Source organism: Gobius niger, assembly GCF_951799975.1.
Source record: "Gobius niger genome assembly, chromosome: 22".
NCBI classification, from domain to species: Eukaryota; Metazoa; Chordata; class Actinopteri; order Gobiiformes; family Gobiidae; genus Gobius; species Gobius niger.
The window spans coordinates 4,085,825-4,104,655 of record NC_136873.1 but is presented as its reverse complement, the minus strand read 5'-3'; the positions used below and the strand labels follow the sequence as shown (position 1 = coordinate 4,104,655).

Sequence of the window (18,831 nt, the reverse complement as noted above, 5' to 3'; positions counted from 1 at the left end):
TTTTGTCATTGTTTGTGTCATTGTTTCTTATAAACTGCTTATTTTTATTAAGTGAAAAAATAAAATAAAATTCAAATTTCGTCTTGTTTTTACAAATTCAGAACTAAATTAATTCCAAGCCTTTTAAGCAATGTGATGCCATTTTAATGCAATTTTTTAAATATATATATATAATATAATAATAATAATAATCAATTTCTTAAGATTTGAAACAGAGGAATGTGCTGGAAAAGCAAATTGACTATTGATTATTTATCTAGAATTTAGAATCTAGAATTTTCCAGGACATTTTAAGGCGAGACGCTGCATGTGAATTGGAAAACTTTTTAAACTTAGACATTTATTTTTATTTATTTTTAGGGATTTTGTTATTGTTTGTATCATTGTTTCTTATCAACCGCTTATTTTTATTAAGTTAAAAAATAAAATTCAAATTTCACCTTGTTTTTACAAATTCAGAACTTGAATTCCATGCCTTTTAACGCAATGTGATGCCATTTTAATGCAAAAAATGTAGATATATATGTAATATTATAATAATAATATTCAATTTCCTAAGATTTGAAACAGAGGAATGTGCTGGAAAAGCAAATTGACACAATGGGAAACTTTAGAAGGAAAACTACATTTTTACCATTTCAGCCAAAACTGCCAAAACCATAAATTTTAATTTAATGCCCGATGGAATCCGATACAATGCTCTTTCCGGCCTAATGACTTGGTTGAAAGCACATATCTCTTTACTAACAGCGGATGCATCAGTCGGGCCCTCATTCTAATCACGTCCTGTGCAAATGTAAGTAAGAACAGCCTAATCAGGAAGCACCAGCGCGGTGGCCACACTTCCTGCTGCCTGGAGTGGATTATTTCTTCACTGCAATTTAGTAATGGCGGATCTTTTTCCCTCTTTGTTTAGATACAGTCGCTACATTTTGGCTTTTGGACGTGTTTGCCAAGGCTCCGCACAACACGGACAATTTCCAGTTAGAACTTAAGTCTCTTTTAAGAATTGAGATGCTCCTGCAATGATTGGACCTACGCCTTGAACGACAACCTCCGAAAGGAACCTCCATCTGTAGCCGTTCACGGGAGGGGAGCGGTCCTTGATTGTGTTTCTTCTTTCCCCAGAGGGCTGTTTGAGTTTCTCCTTGTTGAGAAAGGGGGTACGGACAGAAGGCGCCCTGGGACAATTTCCAAGCTGCATTTATCCATTTGTTTTCTTCACTTTGACTTTGCTGATGCGACGTAATTCTATATCGTGTCCTTCGGGCAGGCCTGCGTCACGTCTACGATGTTTTGACCAGGTCGTACACGTAGATGAGGAAGTCGTCGTCGAACTTGATGAAGTACACGGAGGGCTTGGCCTCCACCTGGTGGATGACCATGCCGGTGCGCTTGCCCCCGTCGTCTTTGGCGTACTCCACCTGCTTGCCCACCAGACTGTCCACCACCTCCCCGGGCTCGCGCTCCGCTGGGGCGCCCTCGTCTGCAACCACAGCACCGTAGGACACATGTAAGACACCGGCCTCGTCTGAGAGCTTCAACATGTTTTCATACATCAAAATTTATGTCAGAAATGTCAGAAATATTGTCTCAAAATCATCTTTTGAATTTAGACATTTTAGTGCCCTGGGTCAGATCGGGATAAGCTTGAAAAGTGCAATCAGTGCAAATCAGTTCATAGCAATAATGGCCGAAAACACCAGTGGATTTGAGCCCAAACGTATCAGCTCGAGACATTAAAATGGATTTAAACTGAAAATCCAGATGTTTAAATACTGCATTAGGACAAAACAAGGCTTAAAGGAATAGGCCACCATTTCGAAATCCGCGCAGTAATCTTCACTTTACTGTGCGGATGCCAAACTACTCCTGGTATTATTACGCCTTACAATATAGTCCTCCCTTTTATCCGCTTAGAAAATCCACATTGTTTCATTTTGTGTGATTATACTTTGTAGTGGAACACTTCACGTAACCATATTTAAATAGGGAAAACGTGGAAGAGCTTGGTAGCTTCTATCTTGACCTGTTTTGGAGCTATAGAGGAGAGAGGGAGAGGCTAAATGCTAACGCCGTCTGCGCTGTGTTTACGTGACTGAAGATCAGACAGGTCCTAAAGAACTCGTCAAAGCTCAGGTAAGAACATATCTCAGTATGTAAAAACGGTGGCCTATTCCTTTAAGACCTCAGGGATTTTGCGACGCATGTTGTGTCTCTTCGCGTTGACCATGTTTTGGCGATATATCGTGCAGCGCGAGCCTGAACTCAGCCAAACCCGAAGCCCAGAGTCCTTACTGTTGTCGGGCATGATGCGCAGGTCTCCCTCCTTGTAGTCGTCCAGCAGCTGGTACATGTAGAGCACCGGGTCCTTCTCGTAGGTGATGTAGAACCAGGACGTCATGATGGGCGCGCGGGCCAGGACCATCCCCCTCCACTCCTCCTTCGGACCCTCCTCTGTCTCAAACATGTGCTCCACCGCCTTCCCGATCATGGCGTCCGCCAGGCTCACGTCGGTCAGCCGCGACTTCGCTGCAACGCCATCAGAGAGACACGCTGACGGTAAAGCACAGCCCCAGATGGCTCTGGGGTACCTTCACTTTCAGGTTATTTAATCTTGTTTATTTATTTATTTGTCTTTTTAATAGGCCTTCATTTTCTACATTGTGAAATGATTCATATGGCAAAGGCTGTATCCGAATGTCCACACTATTCCCTCACCCCTCATTCACTACACAGGCCCGCACTATATAGTCACTATATAGTCACTGATTCTGTTGGCGATTCGGACACATCAATTTATTTATTGTTACAAACGTTTATTTTATGAAACAGAACGACTGTTTTGGCACTTTTACATGCGTTTTATTTGTCATTTAAATTAAAATTAAAACTATCATCACAAAAAAAAAGTCACTCCAGCGTGAGCTCAGAGACGCCGAAAGTCGGTCAGAGTCCGGTGTCCGAACACCAGCAGATTGAGTGACGACATCTACTAAAAGTTTGCTAAACTCCAGGAATAAAGTATTTCTGTGATAAAAAACAAACTCATGAGACAGTGGAATATTTATGGATTAATACGAGTCAGATACACTTTTACTTCACATGGATTTTACGTGAATGGCTTGGATTATTCGAGAGGAAGCTGTCAGTCATTTAACAGCTCAAGCTAAAGGTTAGCAGCTAACGTTAGCATGAAGCTATCGGTCATTTAACAGCTCAAGCTAAAGGTTAGCAGCTAAAGTTAGCATGAAGCTATCGGTCATTTAACAGCTCAAGCTAAAGGTTAGCAGCTAAAGTTAGCATGAAGCTATCGGTCATTTAACAGCTCAAGCTAAAGGTTAGCAGCTAAAGTTAGCATGAAGCTATCGGTCATTTAACAGCTCAAGCTAAAGGTTAGCAGCTAAAGTTAGCATGAAGCTGTCGGTCATTTAACAGCTCAAGCTAAAGGTTAGCAGCTAACGCTAGCATGAAGCTATCGGTCATTTAACAGCTCAAGCTAAAGGTTAGCAGCTAACGTTAGCATGAAGCTGTCGGTCATTTAACAGCTCCAGCTAAAGGTTAGCAGCTAACGTTAGCATGAAGCTGTCGGTCATTTAACAGCTCAAGCTAAAGGTTAGCAGCTAACGTTAGCATCTTTTCACCGTAACCGTTTATATTTTACCGTTTATATTTTGGTCGTTTATTCATGAGAAACACAAACACACGACTGAAGCAGCTGATTTACTTCAGTCGTGTTGTTTAGTTCAAAGACCTGTCTCTGTCAGGCTCTTCTCCGACTCTCGCAATGCATTGTGGGAGTGACCATCGATGCTCCCTACCTTTCGAGATGCAATGTGGGAAATTTCGAGTGGATACTTTTTTCTCTCTGGACATTCGGAGACCCCTACAAAAATGGCGTGAGCACGATATAGTCACTATATAGGGGATAGTGTGGACATTCGGATACAGCCTAAGTCACCCAAATATAATGCTTAAATTCACATAATAATTCACAGACACTGGCAATAAAAGCGATTCTGATTTGTGGTTTGCTTTGTCACGTCATTACAGCAGCTGCCGCTTAGCAGAGAATGCATGGCCCTCACATTATACTTATGAAATCACTCATTTATTTATTCTAACACAATCATTTTACCATTTTAACACAAAGCGTTAACCACATCATAAAGAAACACATGAATTTAAACCTGGCTCGATCTATTATTTACATTTCGTTGCTCAATACATCTCAACTCAATGTGCTTTGGACCATATTTTTTCCATTCTGAACTTTGAAAACTTGTGGCGTGAACAGGATCGAGCGATGTCACCAATATCTGCATCAAACATCCTGACACTCTTTATGTCCTGTGAAACCCTGGGCCGACACAGGAGCGCGTGAGGGTCAAGCCTTACCCAGTCTGTCGGGCAGCACCTCCAGCCCCTGCACGCGCTCGTCCTTGTGCAGCTCCAGGCCGTACACGGTGTCGAAGCCGTCATACTTGATCAGGTACAGGGAGGGGTTCACCGGCACCTGGCACACAGAGCACAAAGCCTTTAGACACCACAGGCTTTCGTTGTATTGTTCCACAGCTTCTCTACTTTTTTAGATTGTTTTCAGCTCATAATAGTTCCCCTAAAACGGCCAATTTCTCTGGAAACGTTCGACGCAGTGCCTATAGGGGTTAGGAGGCACTTCCACAGACACAAGGCAGTTTGACTCTGGGATAAGTTTGGTAAAGGAGGAGCACATTAACTGGATGAGCGAACGCATCAAAAGCAGAAATTACTAAACAATTTTTATCCAAGCGCTTACCAGGGCTTTGTATCGACAGTATATCGTTATGGAGTAATATGCAATGTTTATCTAACCATAGTGTATCACAAAACACACTCTTAACTACTCAACTAAAGGCGTAATTTGCACGCTGAGCTTATTCAGCATAATAAAAACCTTGAACTTGTGCACCTTTAAAGGAATAGGCCACCGTTTTTACATACTGAGATATGTTCTTACCTTAGCTTTGACGAGTTCTTTAGCACAGACGGCGTTAGCATTTAGCCTCTCCCTCTCTCCTCTATAGCTCCAAAACAGGTCAAGATAGAAGCTACCAAGCTCTTCCACGTTTTCCCTATTTAAATATGGTTACGTGAAGTGTTCCACTACAAAGTATAATTACACAACATTAAACAATGTGGATTTTCTAAGCGGATAAAAGGGGGAACTATATTGTAAGGCGTAATGATACCAGGAGTAGTTAGAAATCCGCGCAGTAATCTTCACTTTACTGCGCAGTAATCTTCACTTTAATGTGCGGATGCACATATTGTGCTGTGTTTACGTGACTGAAGGCACGGGTGAAGACCAGACAGGTCCTAAAGAACTCGTCAAAGCTAAGGTAAGAACATATCTCTGTATGGAAAAACGGTGGCCTATTCCTTTAAGATCCTTTTTTCAGAATTCAGAATACATCTTATATAATGAACACTGTCGCAACACTTGAAACGTGATACGTATCGTGAACTCTGTATCGGGAGACGTATCGTGTATCGGGAGACGTATCGCATCGTGAAGCTGAATACCCAGCCCGAGCGGATACCTGTTCTTGCAGGCACATGACGCGAACTGTTGCAGTTACTGACGACCTCAAATGTTTCGCCAAGCAAAGCTATCTTATTAGAAAATATAAAACAACTATTGGATACTCGCTTCAAGAATTCTCTCTCCAGTTTAGAGACATTTGTAAAGCATCTAACACTAGTTAAATCAATTGCATTGCATGGCAAAGACAATGGTAACTTTATAATAATGCACTTTAAAAGACAACACAGTAAACACTGAGTGCTAAGTGGTGAGTTGTTGAATGTAGTACAGTGGCACAGAGAGGTGAAATCAATATCAAATGTTTCCCACAGCTGTAGCTTGATCTTGGCCTCACAAACCGTCAGTCTGGGCTGGTTTTCTCTGCAAACCCTCTGAAACCCAAACATGCGGGGTCGGCCTCCACCAGTGAAACCAGACCTGTGCCGAGTACTGCACTGCTCCGTGGAAAAAAAGCGGCGTAGACCCGTGGAATGGAGCATTTTCAGATTTCATGCTCAGAATCCCTCAAACATAGCTGTGAAAACACTGCTCTAACATGGATAAAAAAAGACATTTGGTTTGATCATGAAGTTGTGGTGCTTTTGCGTTGTACCTGGTCCAGCACGGTGCCCTTCCACACAGCGTGCCCGTCGCCGCTCTTCCACACGTGCTGGATGCGACAGCCCACCATGTCCCTCCATGCAGGAGACAGGGCCTTGGCTCCCCCGACACAGCCTTTGTGTTTCCTGATAATACAAGAGAGCTCTGCTGAAGCGGTTCTGCTGCTCACACTGTCTTCTCAAGCTGTCATCTGATCTGAGTTGTTCTGGTGTTGTGGACGTGTTGCCTCTCACCATAAGAAGCTTCATCAGTAATTACCATATTTTTTCCGGACTATAAGTCACTACGGAGTATAAATTGCACCAGCTTGTATGATTTTCTTTTTCGGGGCATTTGTGTCCAGTAAAAACAGATGTGAAATTATATATTTTGACATATAAGCCAAGTATAAGTCGCACCCCCAGCCAAACTATGAAAACAGTGCGACTTATAGTTAAGAAAATACGGTAATGAGACGCTTAACTTGTTACTGGTTCTAACAATATTTATTTATTCTATTAATCACAACTCAGATAAATCAGTGTTAATGTCAATTCTACCACTAGAAATGCAGATACTTTGTCCTTCAGCCAGTCAGTGTTCATTTCGTCGACTAAAATATTTCGTCTTAATTTTAGTCAAAGTGATATTTTTGACGACTAAAACTGGACTAAAACTAAATTAAACGTTCCTCATGAGACTAAAACTATGACTAAAATGTCCAGATATTTTAGTCGACTAAAATAAGACTAAATAAAAATGAAAAGGAGAGACTAAAATCATCCAAACTTCTCTTGACCGTCTGAAAGAGCCTCAGATCATTTAAATTCTCTGCCAGATGAACAGGTTTGTGCTTTATTCATGTGGGAGAAGAAACATGAAGTCGAGGACCACGATTAAACATGATTATAATGAATATTATAAATATAAGTCGACTAAATTAGTCTTAAATTTAGTCGACTAAATTGTGATGCAATTTTAGTCGACTAAAATTGAAAAGATTTTTTTGACTAAATCTTGACTAAAATGAAATTACATTTTGGTCAAAAGACTAAGACTAAAACTAAAATAAAATATGGTGTCAAAATTAGTCCTTCAGCCAGTTGGACCTGTCACTGATGGAGACTCCGCAGTGGTCTCCCTGAGGCACTATTTAGACCTTAGTGGCCCCTCAAACTTTGCTATGTACTAATTGTAGTGGTGTTCCCAAAATAGACTGAAAAAGGGGGACATTTTGAAAGGAATTGACAATATTTTCATACTCCGTAAAATTATCTATTGGACCAAAAGGACATACGTATGGTCTGATGTTGCCTTTCCCTGCTCTACAGCGGTGGATCTCAACTGGTGTAGCTTTAAGACCCACCTTCAACATATGAAGTCGAGACCCCCAAAACATATGAATATCAATCTTTACTTTTAAAGGGACTATACGGAGTTTAAAAATGTTAAAAGTAAGTATTTTCCTCCCCCTACATGTTCCTCCATGTCCTAATGTGTAGAATGAGCCACAACTGTCTGCAGAAAGGTGTGTAAGACCTGAGGTGGCAGAGGTGAGTAAAAAAATGACCAACATACATCTAGTACTTTTAAATATTTAGCAGTTTGGCAGTTTTTTTCACGTTTAGAGGGAAACTTTTTTGTTGTGATTTTTGTTCCAGAGTTAGTAACATCACCTAAAAGAACAAATAACCCCCAAATCAACTTTTTTGGGCTGATTAACTTCATAAAAGGGTGCTTAATATTGTACTGTGTCCATGTCTCGGTCATTATTTTGACATTCAAGTTGTTAAAATCTTAACTTTGACCCTAAAACTGTCTATGTGGTGCCCTTGTGGTTAAAAAATATGCTTTGTTTGAATTTTTAATCAGTTGGCTCTGCCGTGGTGTCAGCCTCATGCTCACAGTCAACATCACCCACATGTCCCCAGCAGTGTTCATTTATAATCTTTAATCTTTTATTTTAGTTTTAGTCTTAATCTTTTGACTAAAATGTAATTTAATTTTAGTCGAGTTTTAGTCTAAAATGATTTTTTCCAATTTTAGTCTAGTTTTAGTCGACGAAAATTGCATGTCAATTTAGTCGACTAAATTTAAGACTAATTTAGTCGACTTTGCATTAATAATGTAAAGACCAACAAAGTACTTTTGCATTATTTTCACTATAGCTGTTGTATCGAGGTTTTATTTTGGTAACTATAGAAACCGGAAGCGTAACAACGGAAGTTAAGATTGCACGGAGAAAAAGACGAAAGAAAAAGTCGGAAAAAGGTTCACGGTAAAAACGGAAAAACTACGGAAAAAGCAACTCAAATTACAAGGTTTAGCTTCAGTCAATTGGGAACAAGGTTTGTACATTTATAAAAATGCTTTTGAGCAACTTGAAATGTTAATGGTTAATTTTGTAAATGCTAATGGAAAGGAATATCTAATGTAACGAGCTGTAACGGTAACGCATGGTAATGATTTGTTTTATTCAGCTCTTACGTTGGTTGATGACGACAAGGACGGAAAAAAAAAAGTCATTTCACCACCAGTTCTGGCCTTCGTGAATTGACCGGATGCTACAAATAATATTCATTATAATCATATTTAATCAAGGTCCTCGACTTCATGGAGCTGCTCCCACATGAATAAAGCACAAACATGTTCATTTGGCAGAGGATTTAAATGATATGAGGCTCTTTCAGACGCTCAATAAAGTTTGGATGATTTTAGTCTCTCCTTTTCATTTAGTTTTAGTCCAATTTTAGTCGACTAAAATATCACTTTGACTAAAATTAAGACTAAATATTTTAGTCGACGAAATGTTGAATGTGGGCGGAGTAAAGCTCTAGTACGGGGGGTTATTTATTCTTTAATGTGGTTTCATAAGGCCATATGTACTTTGGCTCATGTTTTCTTCAGAGGAATAAACATAGACATGAAGTCTCTTTTGAAGGGAGTGTCTTACTTGTGAGGGTTCTTCTTCTTCATCATATTTACAGAAACACCTGCATGTCCTGGGGAGAGAGACAGGCGAGGTTCAGACACAAGAGACACAGACAGACAGACAGACAAACACACTGCAAAAAGTATTTAACTAGATCAGTATAAACATCTCAATTTGAGCAATTTTAATCCAAATTTTAGTTGTTTTGACGAGTTAAGAAGTTGTTGGGCATTTGTCCTATAGATTATTTCACTTGTTCTGAGATGTTTCGGACTCGTTTCGATACATTTCGTCCTTATTTCAGGTCATTTTCTTTGCCAATGGGGTAAGAAAGTTGGTCTTATCTCATTGGCAATTTTACTTCCTTATTTCAAGCGAGATTTACCCTAAAACTGGTCTGAAATTAGGGCTGTTCAATTAATCGAAATTCGATTACGATTTCGATTACAACAGTAAACGATTACAAAATTAGCATAATCGCAAAAAATCGATTATATTTATTTTTTCCAATTTTTATTTTTTTATTTTTTTCAATTTTTTTTCATTTTTTTTTTTTTTTCTAATTTTTAATTTTGGGATTTTTGTCTTTTTCTGCTGGATTTTTGTAATTTTTTTGATTGATTTTTGTCTTTTTTTGCTGGATTTTTGTCACTTTTTTGATGGATTTTTGTCACTTTTTTGCTGGTTTTTTGTCACTTTTTTGCTGGATTTTTGTCTTTTTTTGTTGGATTTTTGTTATTTTTTTAATGGATTTTTGTCACTTTTTTGCTGGATTTTTGTCACTTTTTTGCTGGATTTTTGTCTTTTTTTGTTGGATTTTTGTCTTTTTTTGTTGGATTTTTGTTATTTTTTTAATGGCAAGGCAAGGCAAGGCAACTTTATTTATACCGCGCATTTCGTACACAAGGCAACTCAATGCGCCTAATGGATTTTTTGTCACTTTTTTGCTGGATTTTTGTCACTTTTTTGCTGGATTTTTGTCTTTTTTTGTTGGATTTTTGTCATTTTTTGCTGGATTTTTGTCACTTTTTTGATGGATTTTTTTAAAGGCAACAAATAATCGTGATTTCAATTATGACAAAAATAATCGTGATTATTATTTTTTCAATAATCGAGCAGCCCTATCTGAAATGTCCTCAAACAAGTAAACTTGGTCCGATCAGGAAAAGTGTCTAAATGAGTGAAAACCGCTCAAAACAAGATACATTTCCTCAATTCAAGTCATTTAAGCCAATGCTTGATATTTACTTTTTGTAGTGCAGACACAGACAGACAGACAGACAGACAGACAGACAGACAGACAGGCAGACAAGCAGACAGACACAGACAGACAGGCAGACACAGGCAGACAGGCAGACAAGCAGACTGTCCACACACAGGGAGGCAGGCTGACATATAGAAACCGTGTGAACATGTGCAGACCTGCCTCAGCAGTGTCTCTGTTTCCCAGTGCACTCTTCATTCATCTGGAGGCTCACAGGCAGCCAGTGCTGCCACCACCCGAGCTGGAAACAGGCCGGAGCTGGAACCGGGCCGGAGCTGGAACCGGGCCGGAGCTGGAACCGGGCCGAAGCTGGAAACGGGCCGGAGCTGGAGTCGGGCCGAACCTGGTGGAGACATCACCACAGAACTGTGAATGCCATGAATTCACATGCAATAACGTAATGTTTGGTATCCTCGCATTAGGGAAAAAAGAGAAAAAGAAAAATTATTCTAATTAAAATACAATATGGCGGCTGGCTCCGGATGTTCCTGGCTCCTGTGGACTTTCCGTTAAAAGTTTTTTGCCCCTAATGAAGTATTATTGAACACAGGCTTGTCATTCTGACCTCCACGTGTTTGTTATAACATGCAAAACATCCTCCTACTTTTATTCTTTTACTATTTTTATTTTTGCCGTATTCTAAATAATGGAGCTGCCTCAAAAATAGCCAAATTGCTAGCATGAACGAGCTTCAGCTAGCCTGTGCTGAACGCTATGAACGTTTACTTTTTTTTGACAGGACACCCACTGGGAAGTAACCTGGCTAACACCAGGCTGCTGTGTGCGCTCGAATCATTTCAAACTGCACAACAGCCTGGGGACCATGGCCGAAATTTTCCCACGGATTTGGGAACCAATCACAGAACGAGGAGACGATGACGATGACGCGCTATTCAATTACGGAAGCTTGTAGTTTATTTACGGACACACAAAAAAAGTTTATTTACGGATCAAACATGACAGCAGCAGACGCGAGGGTATTTTTCGATCAAGCTTTGGACCTTGTTCTAAATAGTTTAGCTCAAAAGTTTACAGCTCGTACGTCATACGTCATCTCATACGATTGGCTGTGGCCTCGTGCAGACACATTGATGACATTTGTATCGCCCAATGAACGACTATGGACGATCGTAAACCACACCTCTCCTACGAGAAAATGAATTGGTGACACCAGACTAAACATCACTTGTGATTTTAGTCTGGTGTTAGCCAGGCTAACTGGAAGAACAGAAATGCAGTCATTTACTAGTGGTTTATTTGGTTCCTGTCGTGACAGTGTGGCATGTGATATAAATTCTTTTGAAATTTGACTGGCCGTTAACAAAGTTCCAGACGGTCCAGCTTTTGAAAAGCAGAAGTGGACGGCTGGACAGGCAACCTTTAAACAGCACGTTGCCTGACCTACGATAACTATCGTATTTGTACGATAATTTTGACCCCTGTACAATGTACGATCAATAATTTAAAAAAGCCCTAAATGTAGGATCATTTCAGAGTGCCAGATAAGGTCTGTCCCCTCTCAGCAGAGCTTTGCTTTCGGTCAGACGTATTCACATCGGTGTAATATCTGCTTCCAGAAGGAGAGACTGTCCCTGAATCAGTTCCACAGTTCGCATTATCCTCCTCCTTGGCTGCAGCCGTCTCTTAGGTGAGTGCCCATGTTGTCATCCCAAGCGTGTGCGTAATGTAAAAAATGGGACAGTGTATGAGCCTGTGTTGTAGTTAAGGGAGGTGATGACATGAGCCATATTTTGCACAGGTGCTACAGCACGATTGACATATTTATAGTGTACAATAGTTTGTGCTGAATAATGATAGTTTTGGAAGCCTGGAACTATATATTGGTTTTGAGAATCTGGCAAACCTGGAACCCGGGCCCATTATAATCTCTATTGGTCAGTTTATTATGGAATGTGCTAGAAACGGCTGACATTTTGATATTTATGGTCACACAGTAATAGTAATAGTAATAATAAGACCAGCTTTGGATCTATTTGACATTGTGATGACATAGTATTGAAGCGCAACCAAAGTTCACAGAGAAGACAAAATCCAAAAAAGACCACACCTGAGCAGATACAGTACACACTTAGAGGTCAGCAAATCGAAAGTCTGTTGTCGTTTTTTTTTTTTTTTTTTCTTTCTTCATGATTTCACTTTGTTGAACATTCTATTACAAAACTATAAATAAAAATGTATATATATATAAAAAAAAAGTAAATATACACGATGACCGTTGCCTATTGTCTCAGTGAAGTCACCTCCGAGCACCTGGACCTGACCGAGGCACCTGTCGTAACGTCATCCCAAAGACAGCGCCTGTACTGCGGCGTGGTGCGACCTGCTCCTGCACCTAAAGGCGGATGCAGAGGCTGCGGGCCCGCGCCAGGACCAGCGGCGGAGCGGCAGATGCGGCTCCTGTTTTGTCTGAGGAGGAAGAAATAAACATCCGCAGAGCAGCGTCCGCCATGTTTGTACTCACAGGCAGAGGCGAAGGCGGGCGGAGCTCAGCGGGAGACCCCACGGCCGAGGCCCACAGCGGGGGCCAGCGCGCTGTTTACCCACGAAACGACAGTCACGGTCCGGTCAGACGGGGCGGTACCGTTCCCTCCTCCCCCCCCACCCCCGCCGGACAGGCCGTCGGTCAAGGCGAGAGGCGACTACAGAGCGATGTCCGGTGCTTGTCTGCGGTTAGCCTTTAGCATGTAGCCGGCAGAAGCGGACCCGGTGCTCGGGGAGAACACTGCGGACGGTGTCGGTTCGCACGGTCCATTCTCCTCCGTACAGGAACCAGCGGTACTGCACCAAGCACCGAGGCTTCCGGCCGGCTCCTCTCAGTAAAAGCACGACATACTGCATCACATTTATCTCAGTATTTACGCTGAGAATAAAAGACAACAAACGTGCATTAGAAGTGTAGAATTTCATAAACCTAATTAAATGCCTGTAACAAACCAAGTTTTTGTTCATTTGCAACAAATGAATGAGTGTTCAGTAACAGGCTTTTATTTTCCTGAGGCGGTGACTTCCGGTCTGACAGCAGCAGTGGAATTGACTTTGTGTTTCTTCCTAGTTTGAGTGTGGTGATTCCGAAACGTTTCAGTAATGATTAAGTAAATGTACTTAAGTATTGTGCTTGTTAAAAAGGAAAGAAATGAAAAGAAAAGAAAAGACAAGAAAAGAAAATTACCATTACCATTTACCAAGATCCCCATTAGCCGTGCTTTACATCCAGCCAGTCAGTCTTAACTGGGGTTAAGCATGGGCCTACACCAGTGGTTCTCAACCTTTTGAGATAATATAATATTTTATATACACTTGCTGTTGTTTTTGCTGTTGTTTCTTTGTTGTTTTGTTCCTTTTGCACTAAGTTCCTTGTATTATTGTGAAATGAGATTTTTTTATTGTATTTTTGGGGGTAGGCGCTTATAAGCTCTTTGCTTCGGCCCACTCCTTTTGAGCAGAATGGGTATTATTGCTCAAATAAACAAATAAACTAATTCTGTCCTCTTTGGCTATAGGCCTGTGTAACACCTCATTTGAAAGCTAAGACCCACAAAACTGATCTTTTTCCTCGCGTTGTTGCTGTGTTGTGTCACCTTTTTGTTTTGTTTTTATTCTTTTTTTGTTTTTTTCATTTTTGTCACATTTTTGTTGAATTTTTGTTGAATTTTTTAAAGTTTTTGTTGAATTTTTGTCACATTTTGTCGAATTTTTGTCACTCTTTGGTTGAGTTTTTGTCACATTTTTGTTGCATTTACATCCTTGTTTTCTTCTCAGTTGTTGTAGCTGTTTTGGTGTTTTTTTTCCCAAGAAGCTTTTTGATTAGGGTAAAGCCAAACTGGAGAAAATGGGATCTGTTCAGGTGGGAGTTAAGAGGTTATAAAGCAAAGGGAAAAAAACAATGGTCAAAATAAAATTAATAATAATGGCACCCTGGTAAAATAGCACGTATGCTACAACACCATAATAATACTATTAAAATATACATTTTTATATATATGCTCGGGCGACACCCCAAATTTGTCTCGCGACCCCCTTGAGAACCCCTGGCCTACACATGTCATTTTTTATCTGCACTTCACTTGAATACTATTTTGTTGACAACATATTACCCCACTACATTCTAAATATAAATCTACTTTCTATTGCAACAACATTTCAAAATAGAAAAGTATAAAAAGAAAAAAAAAATGGCTTCATATATTTCCTTTTTAAAAGACAGTGCTGGTCTGCGCACTGTTAATGGTTAAACTAGGGTGGCATGGTGGCGCAGCGGTTAGCACTTGTTTCATCCACGCCAGAAAGCAGGGGCGGACTGGCCATACGTCCATTCTGGAAGAGCACAGAAGGGCCACTGGCTCGAGGGCCACCGGTCCCGCCTCAACCGAGCTTTACCCAAATCTAAAAGCTGAAAAGAAAAAGCATCAAAATAGCGAGAAAAAGAGGATGAAAAGTCAACTAAAAAGTGAGAAAAACACAACAAAAAATGATAGAAAAATTAATTTAAAAAACAACAAAAATGTGACAAAAATGTGGCGACGTGACGAAAAGTTTCCATCACTTTTGTAGGTCTTAGCTTTCAAATGAGGCGTTACATTGTTGATCTACAGTCGAGAAGCTTTTAGATTTGGGTAAAGCCCAGTATAAAAAAACATGAATCTAAAAGGAATTCCGTGGAGTATGGTGCACCACAAGGGTCAATTTTGGGACCAGTATTATTTATTATTTATATGAATGATTTTGCTTCTGTTTCTACGACCACCTTTCCCGTTCTTTTTGCTGATGATGCCAGTCAAAAAAATCATAATAAAAAGCCGAACTGGAGAAAATGCACTCGTTAATGTTAAGGCGGGGGGTAAAAGGTTAAAACATGTATTTGTGGAAGTGCACAGTTACGCTAATTTGGGCCAGGCTGGTCAGAGTCCAGGGCTGTTTTTCAGTCCCAGTCCGCCCCTGTCCCAAACAAATACACATTTAAATAGAAATAACTGAATAATTATACCACAGTTTGCAAACATAGCCTATTGTAATGACTCTGTAAGACACTTCATAAATATGCAGGGGACTTTATTCTGTCCCCCAGTGTCCACATGTCCACTCTGTGTCGGGGTTGAAAAAAACAACAAAGACACCTGATTTCTTTATAGGTATTTTATTGTGAACCGAGAGCATTTTCTCCAGTTCAGCTTTACCCAAATCCTGTAGGCCAGTGTAACACGTCATTTGAAAGACTTACAAAACTAAATGGATCTTTTTCCTCACATCAGATTTTTTTTCATAAATTTTTTTGTTGGGAAGTCTCATTTTTGTCAAATCGTGACTTTTTTGTCACTTTTTCGTCCAATTTTTGTGACTTTTTTATCAATTTTTTGGATTTTTTTTTTTGGTCAATTTTTTGTAAATTTTTTGTCACTTTTTCGTCAAATTAATCAAATTTTTTGTCAAATTCTTATCACTTTTTCGTCCATTTTTTTCTCAATTTTTCGTCAAATTTTTGTCCATTTTTGTCACTTTTTCGTCATTTTTTTTTTTTTTGGTCCATTTTTCAAATTTTTTTTGTCAATTTTTGTACATTTTTTGTCACTTTTTCGTCAAATTATTTGCATTTTTTGTCAAATTCGTATCACTTTTTCGTCCATTTTTTCTCAATTTTTCGTCAATTTTTGTACATTTTTTGTCACTTTTTCGTCATTTTTTTTGTCCATTTTTTTTTTTTTTGGTCCATTTTTCTCCATTTTTTGTCAATTTTCTGTGCATTTTTGTCATTTTTTGTACTTTTTTTTGTCACTTTTTCGTCAAATTATTCGCATTTTTTGTCAAAGTCTTCCACATGTCCACTCTGTGTCGGGGCGGGGAGGAAAAAAAACAACAAAGACACGTGATTTCTTTATAGGTATTTTATTGTGAAGAGTGTAAAGACAGAAGGCTTGTTTTGGTTCGTGCATATTTAAAAAGAGTCAGAAACAGGCAGAACATTCAGCAGTTCATCCTCGAGTCTTTGTGCTACAGCTACACATTCAGACCTCAGCGGAACCCGCCTCTGAAAACGGATTCAAGGGAGGTTTGAGTTCTTCGTCGCGACCGCTCCGAAAACACCGGCGTGCACGACTGGCGACCCCACAGAAAAATGTAATGAGTGCTGATTGTTTCACGTAAAATAAAATATGGACCTCTCCAAGTCAGGGGCAAAGTCGAATCCAGTGCTTTGAATTCCAAGACCTTTTTTTTGTATGCTTATGCAAATGCGAAAAGGATTATTGTCTTTCTTTGCAGGAAACATGTCTCTAAAGCACAGTTAAAGGACTTGTGAATGTGAGTTTAACCGATCGTTGATTCATTTTTGGGAAACAGCATCAAGTCTTCTCAAGTCCAAGCAGAGCCGTGGGAAGATGTTTTAGTTAGGGGGCGCTGAGGGACAAAATTTACCCCCAAAATACTTTTTCTGTGCATAAATCCAAGTTGGTAACATCTTAACTCCGAGAGCATTTTCTCCAGTTCAGCTTTATCCAAATCCCGTAGGCCAGTGTAACGCCTCATTTGAAAGCTAAGATCTACAAAACTAAATGGATGTTTTTCCTCACATCAGATTTTTTTTCATCACTTTTTTTGTTGGGAAGTCGTCTCATTTTTGTCAAATCTTCGTGACTTTTTTGTCACTTTTTGGTCAAATTATTCGCATTTTTTTTGTCAAATTCTTATCACTTTTTTGTCCATTTTTTCTCAATTTTTCGTCGATTTTTTGTGACTTTTTCGAAATTTTTTGGTGTTTTTGTCCATTTTTTGTCATTTTTTTTTAAATTTTTTGTCACTTTTTCGTCAAAGTATTGGCCTTTTTTTGTCAAATTCTTATCACTTTTTTTTCGTCCATTTTTTCTCATTTTTTCCTCAATTTTTTGACTTTTTTGTCACTTTTTGTCAAATTTTTGTCCCTTTTTTGTCATTTTTTTTTAAATTTTTTGTCACTTTATCGTCAAATTATTCGCATTATTCGCATTTTTTTGTCAAATTCTTATCACTTTTTCCTCCATTTTTTCACAATTTTTCGTCAATTTTTTGTGACTTTTTCGACATTTTATTTGTTTTGTTTTGGTCCATTTTTCTCACTTTTTAGTCTAATTTTCCGTCAAATTTTCGTCCATTTTTTGTCACTTTTTTCACATTTTCATCCCTGTTTTCGTCTCAGTTTTGTTGCAATTTTCACATCTTTTTCCCAGAAGCTTTTGGATTGGGGTAAAGCTGGAGAAAATGTGCTCGGTTCAGGCGGGAGTTAACGGGGTTAATTTTGCCTGCGGTTCACAAACTATCCACCAGGGGGGGGGGTGTGCTGCAGCGCCCTCAGCACCCTGGGTTCCCACGGCCTTGAGTCAAAGTGAGTCTCCGTCTTATTCAATCACGAGTCCAAGTCCGCACAGACTGCGACCTCCGGGTGTGCAGAAGAAAGTAGACAGTTGGATCCAGTTCCGAAGTGATTCACAGTTCTCAGCTCGAGGATTCTTTTGTTGTTTCTTCAAATAATTGGTTTGTTTTGACATTTTTATGCACTACCTGACCAAAAAGTGATCTGGGGATGCTGCAGGGTCAGGACCATGAGCCCAAAAGAGTGAGATCAGCTGACCTCCTGAATGTCATCCACCAGTCGATTTCTTCTTCCCTGATGTGATGACATTTCAATCTGTAAAGCACTTTGTGATGAAAAGCGCTTTATAAACAAAGTTTGATTGATTGATGGCACGGGCATGTTCCAAGACAAGCATGCCAGGGCTCAAGAGTGTTTCAGGGAGCGTGAGATCGACTGGCCAGATCTTAACCCCTTAAAATACCTGATCCCATATAGGACCCGCTGTTATGTTCCGGGCATTTGGATGCAAGGTGACACAAGGGGGCGCCCTTCCAACCTTCTCAGTGTAAATGTGAGTTGACTTTCTTCAGAGTGAGACTTTAGGTCAGACACCATGAGTGACAGTAACATGAGGCTAAATACAGTGAGCTCTTTCTTTTTCTGTAATAAAGCTGAGGCCTCTTTGCTCTTGAGAAGTGAAGAAGGAAGTCATGGAGCTTCTGCTTTAGACAGAACTTCAGACTTCTGCTGAGAATTGTAAAACTAAAATATGCAGTAAATAAATTAAGAATGACATGAGAATTCTAGTTAGGCTCTTATTTCTTTCATTTTTTTTTTTTTTATCACACAATTGATGCTTTTAAAGGTTAAAAAAATAATCCATATATATTATCTGATGTAGAGTCATGTTTTTTCCAGTTCCTCTGAGTCGTGGTGGGTCCTGGTGGACCGTGACAGATGTGGACAGGACTGTGGTAGATCTACTTTTACTTTGGAGAAAATAGTTACTATAGTAACTGTTGAAGAAATGAACCTCATGAGCTTCTTCTGTAACATCTGTCCACATCAGTCCTGCTGCACCACGACTCAGAGGAACTGGGTCAAACATGACTCTACAGCAGATACAA

At 39.7% G+C, this 18,831-nt stretch overlaps 1 protein-coding gene across 3 annotated transcripts; it reads right to left on the bottom strand.

Annotated features, from left to right (window-relative positions):
- Positions 1–1,258: 1,258 nt before the first annotated feature.
- Positions 1,259–10,724, bottom strand: LOC306981689 (spindlin-Z-like). Of its 3 annotated transcripts, none has more exons than XM_079581320.1 (7): positions 10,706–10,724; positions 10,521–10,637; positions 9,120–9,168; positions 6,180–6,312; positions 4,399–4,516; positions 2,299–2,532; positions 1,259–1,486 (listed from the first exon to the last, which is right to left on the bottom strand). In XM_079581320.1, the coding sequence occupies exons 2-7, from the start codon at positions 10,558–10,560 to the stop codon at positions 1,287–1,289; spliced, it is 774 nt and encodes a 257-aa protein (XP_079437446.1). In that variant the 5' UTR covers positions 10,561–10,637; positions 10,706–10,724; the 3' UTR covers positions 1,259–1,286. The 3 variants fall into 3 exon arrangements, with proteins under 3 accessions (XP_079437446.1, XP_079437447.1, XP_079437448.1); XM_079581321.1 differs by lacking the exon at positions 10,706–10,724 and adding an exon at positions 10,644–10,661 and having other exon boundaries at positions 10,521–10,609; XM_079581322.1 differs by lacking the exon at positions 10,706–10,724 and having other exon boundaries at positions 10,525–10,637.
- Between the last annotated feature and the right edge of the window lie 8,107 nt (positions 10,725–18,831).